The sequence below is a fragment of the Bemisia tabaci genome, chromosome 7 (assembly GCF_918797505.1).
Source record: "Bemisia tabaci chromosome 7, PGI_BMITA_v3".
Classification (NCBI taxonomy): Eukaryota; Metazoa; Arthropoda; class Insecta; order Hemiptera; family Aleyrodidae; genus Bemisia; species Bemisia tabaci.
The window spans coordinates 42,495,590-42,504,845 of record NC_092799.1 but is presented as its reverse complement, the minus strand read 5'-3'; the positions used below and the strand labels follow the sequence as shown (position 1 = coordinate 42,504,845).

The following is a 9,256-nucleotide window of genomic DNA, read 5'->3' as shown; positions in this document are numbered from 1 at the left end:
TTATGGTTTTAGATGAGGTTAGGTTTTCTTATTTATTTCCCCTTATACATTACATCCCGGCCCTTCATCATGCGTGTCTGTAGTTCTGTTCGTTGTTTCCCTTCTTTTATCGTGTTTTAGTGTATTAAACTTACATTTTTTCGATCAGTACTGAAGACATTCTTTTCTCTAATTTTGAGAATAGTCCATTGAGTTGATCACATCATGGTTCATTCCATCTACTCCAAACTACTCACTGGACTTCATGTTCTCCACGCCTTTACTATTGCTTGTACAACTCAAGAATTTTGCCTAAAACTGTTATGATCGTGGATTTTGTAGTCTGTACTTGGTGAAACTCTCGAAATTCAACTTAATGCTCTGTGATCATGACGCACAACAACGAGCAAAACACTTGTCGATTATGCGGTTCGAGTAGTGGAGTTTTCATATCAATCCTCGACCAAACGTATGAAAAGTATGTTCAGAAAATTTCTGGTTTACTAAACATCATGGTAAGTAGCAACTAGTGCACAAAAATATAACACAATCTAGATTGCGCCAAATGTTTCTCTGATGAAAGAATGGGTCGGTAGCCTGGGGTGTGTGCAGGGAAAACTAGAGCATATGGACTGCTAAATCTCAACTTAACAATCTCATGGGTGTTAGATCACCAAAAGAGACTAATCACTGTGAAATATCAAGTTTCAAAAATGAATGACCAAAAAGTTATGATCTTTCGAAGTTCTGTCAAATAGCTGACTGCAATGGTTTCTTATTACCTGTTCCATCTTCAGTCACCTGTGTGGGGCACCGAAAGATTTATGGAAGCAGCAGCTGTTCCTGGCTAAATTGGTGAGAGGCATAAACCTTTCAATCACAAAAAGCACCAGGTACTGAGTATATATCAGGTCACAGTGTTTTTTAAGAAGGTGCTTTTTTATCCTTCAAGCATCGCCTTTTGTACCTCACCCTAACTGCCTTTTTTATTTATTTGTACCTACTGAAAGAAATGGCACAGAAACGCTCTTATTACAGAAGAAAGATAAAATAGGATAAATGTCACATCAACTTGAAGTGCACAATCCCAGGTCGATAGGTATAGATCAGTCTGATAACAAGATGTTCCTTGGAATTTCGTGAGCTGGCGACAAATTTCCCAGATTATCTGTTTCACTACTTTCTGAATGTTTCCTAGATTTGCGCTGCTCCTTTGCATAGTCCCCCTCTGATCTGCGTAAGTACAATGTCATCGGATCGGGGGAACAGATATAGATATTGACAGATAAACATTATGCATAGGTTAATTTTATGCATTGGTTTCACAGTATCCAGTTTTTTTTATTTTTTTTTTGTACCTAATTGCTTTGGTTGATCTAAAATTTAAAATTTATTTGCAGATTTATAGCAACGATCCACTCCCGAAAGTTCTCTGTCATCGCTGTGTCATAAAAATTGATGACTTTCAAGTTTTTGTGGAAAGCGCTCACTTTACTCAGAAAGTTTTGAGAGAGAAATTCCTTTCTAGTAATGTAAGTATTTTTTTTGGAAACTAACAACTCATTCAGAATCATGGGTATTGTTAGAAAAAAATAAGTTCTACGCTTCTTTTAGTATCTTGCTTGAAGTCAATTAAACTAATAGCACAAGGGATAATTAGTTTGTGATAGGAAAAAAAAAATTACCAGATGTAAGTGAATGGCCATGAAGCTATTGAAAGACAATTTAGACAGTAGTTTCTTTTGATTTTTCAGAAAAAAAATATTGATTCACAATGTCTTTATATATACATAGGTTGTCCCAAAAGTACTGCACGTTTTTTTCTTATTGACGAACGGTAGTAGATATAAAATGCGGTTTGTGTAGTCTTAAAGACCGGCCAATTACCGATAAAACAAGACAAATCCGAGCTCTTTAAGTCAAAAATTGACCAAGTTACAGCGTTTTGAAAATGACTTGTAGAGGGGACCCCTACGGGATTTTCAGCTTCTTTTCTGGAAAAAAAAAACAAAGAATTAAGGATTCAAGTGGTTTTATTAAATCAATTTTGCAGAATCTTACCAAGATTACTAGCATTTACTCTTCTTCACTGGATGACTGGACACTAGTTTCCGTCTCAAAATACCCTCCATCTCTTGCCACACAGCGCCGCAACCGTTCTTCCCAATTCTTCAAAGATGGTTTTTTCGAATTCTTCTTGCCTAATGTTCTTTAAGAAAGTTTCAACAGCTCTTTTCATCTCGTTGATGGAGTTAAACTTCCTGCCTCTTAAGCCCTTTTTCAACGTGGGGAATAACCAAAAATCGCAGGGTGCAAGGTCTGGGCTGATATCATGTTACCAACTTCATTCGATCGTGACGATTTCTCTGTAGAATTTTTGATCAATCAAATCTTTGTTTTTTCCAGAAAAGAAGCTAAAAATCCTGGAGGGGTCACCTCTACAAGTCATTTTCAAAACACTGTAACTTGGTCATTTTTTGACTTAGAGAGCTCAGATTTGTCTTGTTTTATTGGTAATTGCTCGGTCTTTAAGACTACACAAACCGTATTTTGATATCTGCTACCGTTTGTCCAAAAAAAAACAAAACAATCAACTCTTTGTTTTTTCCAGAAAAGAACCTGAAAATTCCGTAGGGGTCCCCTCTACAAGTCATTTTCAAAACGCTGTAACTTGGTCAATTTTTGACTTAGAGAGCTCGGATTTGTCTTGTTTTATCGGTAATTGGCCGGTCTTTAAGACTACACAAACCGCATTTTGATATCTACTACCGTTCGTCAATAAGAAAAAAACGTGCAGTACTTTTGGGACAACCTATGTATTTTAACTGTCTTTTGAGGGAAAATCAGTTACAAAACCTTTAATTAAGTACATATTGCTCTTAAAGCCAGATTCATCCTTGAAAAGGTTTTCTCCATAATTTTGGTGTCTTAAAAAAGTATTTTTAAGAGGGAGACACCTAAAATGTGGTCATGTTTGAAATGGATCAATTTTCTTAAACACTCTGAATGTGAATGAAATTAGTATTTATCAGCAAAATTTGCTTGAAGTTTTGATGTTCATCAACTTTTGGTGAGAAATCATTTCGAAATATTGCCGCCAGAAATAGTTATCTCCTTCTCCCCCCCAACCTTTTCTTCTCAATTCAATAATTCAAACAATTTTTTTAAATTACAGACGCTGAGTGTGAGTGATGACGGGAAAAATCATCTATCTCATCTTGCAAGTAATGAGAATGGATTGAATAGCAGTGCACTATCAGAACCACCTACCATTAATCCTCCTGCAATAATTTCATTTAATTTACTAACATGTTCAAATTCGAACGATGACTCTTTGGGAAGATGTAGGGTTGACAGTGGCTCAAATTTTGCAGCACAGCAATTAGACCCTGAACCTTTGAGCCTTGAATACCAGAAAGAACAGACCCCTACTCCATCTCTTACAAGACCGCCTGGGCCCAGACGGGGAAGTCGACCTTTCCCAAAGAAACCAGGCAGTATGAATTCATCTCAAAATCATACTCTTGAAGAAAAAAGTCAAATTAGTAAACCTGATGCAGAACGAGTCCCAAATGTAACAAACAGTACCTTACCTGAAGCTGCAGAGAAAGGCCACGAAAGTGAAGGAAGCTCCACCACGGATGAAAAGAAATTGTAAGTAAAATACCCTAGAATGATCGTGCAATTGTGTATGTTTCAAAATCATGTTTCAGTCTTTTAATGTGGTAGATTAGAAGTGATAATGCTTGCTTGGTTCCTAAAAACTTGCATTTAGTATTATCAAAGAAATCGATTTTTGAAAAACATGTCTGGTGACGCTGTCCTCTGCATTAATGGCAACAATCTTCACTGGAAAGAGGTCATATGAATCATTAGTGACAGTATGAATGGTCGTAAAATGGTCAGGAATTACAGAGGTGTACGGAAATTTGATTTTAAAGAAAAAATAATTCTCTCTGAAGTATTGGGATTTCTCATATTAGGACGAATACTTTCTCGAAGTGCAATCAAACAGAAGGAAAAGATAGAAAATTGAAGTTTTCAAGTTTACTTACCTCAAGTGCATCTTGACAGAGGAAGAAAACTGGACGTTTAAGTTTTTGAGTTTACTAAACTTGATTGGTTTTATGACTACACAATTATGCAAACAAAGAGAAATTTTTAATTGTGAACCTTCCTTCAATAAACTTTAGTTTCCTTGGGTGGTAACCTTTTAACTCTTTGCATGTTCCCAGATCAGCCAACTCATCTCCCCCAACCAAAAAAAAGAAGAAGTATCTAAGCCCATTCGAAGTTCCCTCTCGAAGAAAACGGAACCGCAGAAAGCCGACAGATGCGATTCAAAGAAAGAAGAAAGTCAACAAAATCGATTCCAGCAGTGATGAAGACACCCCTAAGCCAGTAAAAAAATTAACCTCAATTCCAGAGGAAGACTTAGAGAAATACTTCATTCTTACCAAAATTCCCAGCCAGGGAATGATATACACTTGCAAAAAATGTGAAGCCATTTTCATGACAGCCAAGGCGTCAAGTGGCCATACGAAATGTCTCAGTGCAGAGCAAGTTAGTGAGGATGAGCAAGGTGGAAATTCATCCTCCTCAGAATCAAGCGGCGGCGAGCCTTCTGATGCCAGGTAGGGATGAATCTAAAATTTGTTTTTTCACAATTTTAATGTTTTAATTTTTGTTTTATTAAGTTTTGTTTTATACTTTTAAGCTGTACTATCCTTTTTCTCTTCTCTTGAGTAAAAAATGAATACGTACAATTTTTTTATAAATATGAATGAAAGACAAGTTCACTCATTTTAAAGCCATTTCGTTAGGAAGACAATCTATTTTTAAAACCCAGTGAAAGAAAGCGTAGTAAAATTCGACGGGAAAAGATAAAATACAGAATTCTTTCATCTTGAACCTATTTTGTAAGAGAAACAACTTGTTTTTGATAAGCATTTAAAGTTTTAGCATTCTAATTTACTTATACGAATCAACCAATTTAAAATTATTCTGTATGAGAGAAAAAATTCTTCAAGAAATGCTCCTTAAAAAAAGACACAAATTAATTTTGGAAAAAAAAAACCCCTCAATGTTAATTCATTTTTAGTCTTTTTTTTGAGAGAGAGGAACTAAGTATTCTTGATCTTCAGTGAGAGAAGACATGAATAAAATTGTGTTAAGTGTTAGGTCTTGAGTTTATCCTTTCAAAGATTAATTGTCATTGATATCCAGCGAGCAGAGATGAATGAATGTAGGACAGAAACATTTAGCGAGATTATCCTTTCTAAATCTATTTTGCTAATTTTTATAGGTAGTAGAAAAATTCTTGAATAACTTTAGGAAAATAGAACAAGTCAAGAATTTTAATTTACCAGTTTTGTCAGCTACTGCTCCATGAGGATACTGCAAGAAGAAATTTTTGAGACCCTCTCTTTCTTTGGGGTATGACTTGTGGTAAATAAATTATTTCAGACACCCGTTAAAATAATTAAAAAAGTTCTTAAATTTTTTTACACTTCCACGTATACCCACTAATCTTTGTGAATTCAATTATATAATTTGAATTCACATACAACTGTCCATCCTTTTCATCTATTATTTGTTTTTCCCCAAAACTTTTTCTTGTTCATTTTGTATATCGTTCGGAAAAATCAGTGCTTGAAATGGGTTTTCTTTTTTAGCTCCATCTCATTGCTTTTTTTAAAAGAGGAAACAAAAGAGAGAGAAAATAAAAATGAATACTTTTGACGTAATAACTATTGTTTTTCATTATACTATGATGCTTAACTATAAACTATACCTAAATTAATTAAACCGCTCATTAATTAAAGCGTCAAAAGTCTTAACTTTGAAAATGCAACCAAACCCTAAGATAAATAGCACTTACGTCAAAAATTTAACAAAGGTTTCTACTGTAGAGGGAAAAAATGTCTTGATTGCCATGTTTCAAATTTCTGCTCTTACAGTGGACTCTTCAATTTTTTTATCAATTCAGCCTGGTCTCTTTCTGGGTAAGTATTTGAAAAATCTAAAAAGCCATTAAAAAACTTACACTATCAAAATGATGAAATATCGATAAATTTGAACAAGGATCTTGTTGATTTTAAATCATTGAAGTATATAAGCATCCTCCCTGCCGCACTCGCTACTTCAAGTGTAATGAGATGTCCACTAGGCATTTGCAACCAGGCTTGCATTTTGATCACGCTTTTTTGCCAAATCTATCCTTTCCGCTCAAGCCTGCCCAAACAAAAGCCTATTGTATTTCATTATTTTTTTTTTTGGAAAAAAAGTAAAAACCAACTAATATTTTTCCTCGATCTCATAAGATTTTTAGTTATTTTTATGAAGAAAAAGTAAACTATCTGTTGTAATAAGTAAATGATGGAAATTCAAAACATCCCAAGCAACACTAGTTATTGATGAGAGAGTATGCATTTTCCCTCTACTTAGAAGGATATCAATACGCCTACGTTCGCTTCTTAATCTTTTGATCATGATATTTTCTTCAAACTTTGTTAATATGTTGTTCTAGGCCGAGAATTTCCTTTTTTTGGCCTCTTGATTCTGGCCAAAGAACACGGTTTGTGCAGTGTGGAACGCACTTGCTTTTTATTTAGCTTTTCTTGTTCTTGGAAATGCTTATACTCTGAGGAATTTTCTTTACGTTTCTGTAGGAGAAGATAGAACCTATATTTAACCCCAAAATAATTGAACGAATATTCTGAGTTATCTGTAATCCACTTGGATGCAAAGTATGGCTGAAACTGCTTAACTGCTGTGAAAATGCTGCCCTGTCTGCTGCTCATTCCATTGTTGGAGCACAGTCGACAAAATAATGTAGATATAATGTATTGTTTAAATAAATTGGTGGAAATGCTATGTTTCATTTCTATTTAAATGCACTGAATGATAACCCTCTCTGTGCGTGCTGCGTGCTGTTATACCTGGCAATTTTGCGGAAATAGCTCTTGAAAACACAGGAATTTTTGCTTTTTAAGGTGCATAGGATGTTTTGAATTTCTTCACTTTATGTGGAGTCCGTTGATTTTCGGTCATGTTTCTAGAGTTGAAACAAGCAAGAAGTTGAAGAAAGCAGAAATTTGGAATGTGACCAACCGAGACAAGTGATTTTTCTTTTTTTTATTGCTACCATATTCTGGAAAGTGTGTCCTGTTTTGTTTGTGTGTGTGTGTTCAAGAATTTTAATCATTAAAATCAATTGAATCTAATTTTAATATTTACTGCATCTTTTGAAGAATGGACTGACGATCATGTAATAGTAATCCTCGTTCACTTTTTCTTTTTTTCATGCAGCAAGAGCGATGAACCAGAAAAAGAATCTATCTACCAGTGTTCCTATTGTGACAAACCGTTCACACGGAATGTCGTTTGTTTGCAGCATGAGCAGACGCATTTACGTAATATGACTGTGACTGATGATGAGGAAGATATTTACTTAGAACCAAAATCAAAATCTAAAAAGAAAGTTGTCAACAAGTTTCTTGTTGAGAAGTTTCTCCTCCGTTGATTTCGATTGATTTAAATTTTTGATAAATTTCCTTGTGCTTTGATTAAAGTAATATGTACGCGCTGGAGTGAATTCAGTCGCCATAAACTTACTCAGTTGCAATTTATTGCAATTACTTTTTAAAGTATGCGTCTCAAGCTTTCTTCCAGAATGGCATTTTTGAGTTATCTGCTTGGCTTTCCCTTTTCCACTAAGTATTAAAATTTGCCGGCACCAAGTAGAAGTTATATCTATTCGAAAAAGTATGTATTCTTTAAAGCACCACATTTTGGAGGTACTGCATTCTTCAAATTAGATTACGTCTGCTTATGACGTTCAATATGTGCTTTAGTGCCGCTCCTCCCTCCCCTGTGCAGTTTTGGGGAAAAAATTGGGCACTAAAATTTATGAAACTAACTTTTTAATGCTGTACGAGAGATCTTGAATACCCTGCTCCTTTTTCTCCTGCAAAGCCCACCTTCCTGCTGCCCTGCCCTTTTGGTGGAGTAAAGAGCTTTTTTAGAACTCACTTTAGATAAATTGTCAGTTACTTACCTTCCATATTCAAGTGACTGCGCTGCCGCCATCCAATAGTGATTGAGGATAGACCAAGTGTGACAACGGTGGTACCGAAAACCAATTTTCTCCTCAGAGGAGGTATTGCCAAGTTGATCTACTGTGTGCGGCAGTCAGAAGTAAACAACTGCCAACTTATTATCTGACGCGAGTTCTAACCATCTTTTAATTTTCAAGAAGCAGTAGCTTCCAGTATAAACAAATACTCATGTAAATCTATTGAAACCCTCCGAAATTAGAAATTTCTGTTTTTTTTTTTTTTTTTTAAAGACAGACATCATTTGCTGCAATATTGCCAACTTTTTTCACTTCATCACATTGAAATTTGATTAAAAAAAATAAAAATAAAAAAAAAAAAACTTTGCCATGCGCCCATATTAAAACAAGTAAATATGAGAAGAGACACATTTTTACCAGTTCCATTCTATCTCTGGAAGATGTTGAATTCTAGGACTTGGGCAATTGCTTTAAAACAAAGGAAGTTAGCAATCTTATGTTGGTTTCTTTTTTTGGAAGACGCACATACTTACTTCAGTAATTGAGACTAAGCTAAGCTTGTTTGGTCAGAAATTGACTACTGAAGCAGAAAAAAACTGGGACTTAAAAAAAGTAACGAATATAAAATATTTTTGGAGTCCCGTTTTTTTTATTTTCATATTCTTTTGAGTTCATATTCATAGGATGGTCTTGGTGTTTTCCATGTGAAGGAGAATTGTTTTTGATCTCTGAAAATGTCAAAATGAAACTTTGCTGTATCAGTTTTCAAATGTCCTATTGTAACTATGCAGATATCTGTGTGGGTTTGTATGTTACAGCAGTCTGCTAAAAATTTCTAGCAAGCTTTTGAAATTTTTCCATGGGTTCAAGGTAATCTATGCGCACGCTGTGAGTTTCGCTTTATGTTTTTTTAATCTGCTAATATTATGGTTGCTTGGTGACCGCAGGAACCTTAAAACAGGGACTTGTAGGGATTGAGCATTAAAGAAATAAATTCAATTGTATTGAACAGAATTCTGTCACCAAAATGTTCATCTCAAATTTTTTGTTTGGATGTGGTAAAAGAAAGTATCACTTGAAAGTATCTTTGTAAAATTACAGAATGGACTTAAATTTGTCATCCTTTTTTGTTAGCAACCCTGATTAGTAAGAAATTCATATTTGTGACATACTTCAAAAAAATGACCCATAACTTCTCTA

The 9,256-nt window shown here is 34.8% G+C and overlaps 1 protein-coding gene across 1 annotated transcript; it reads left to right on the top strand.

The window, feature by feature from the left end:
- The first annotated feature begins 42 nt into the window (after positions 1 to 42).
- LOC109032977 (uncharacterized) lies at positions 43 to 8,315 on the top strand. The gene is made up of 5 exons (XM_019045341.2): positions 43 to 494; positions 1,380 to 1,511; positions 3,155 to 3,633; positions 4,215 to 4,613; positions 7,291 to 8,315. The coding sequence occupies exons 1-5, from the start codon at positions 369 to 371 to the stop codon at positions 7,502 to 7,504; spliced, it is 1,350 nt and encodes a 449-aa protein (XP_018900886.2). The 5' UTR covers positions 43 to 368; the 3' UTR covers positions 7,505 to 8,315.
- Positions 8,316 to 9,256: the final 941 nt, after the last annotated feature.

Excerpts from the sequence above, each read along its gene's own strand:
- LOC109032977 (XM_019045341.2), top strand. The coding sequence starts at position 369 with ATGACGCACAACAACGAGCAAAACACTTGTCGATTATGCGGTTCGAGT. Across the intron at positions 1,512-3,154 it reads AGAAATTCCTTTCTAGTAAT|ACGCTGAGTGTGAGTGATGA; the intron begins GTAAGTATTTTT and ends TTTAAATTACAG. Across the intron at positions 4,614-7,290 it reads GGCGAGCCTTCTGATGCCAG|CAAGAGCGATGAACCAGAAA; the intron begins GTAGGGATGAAT and ends TTTTTCATGCAG.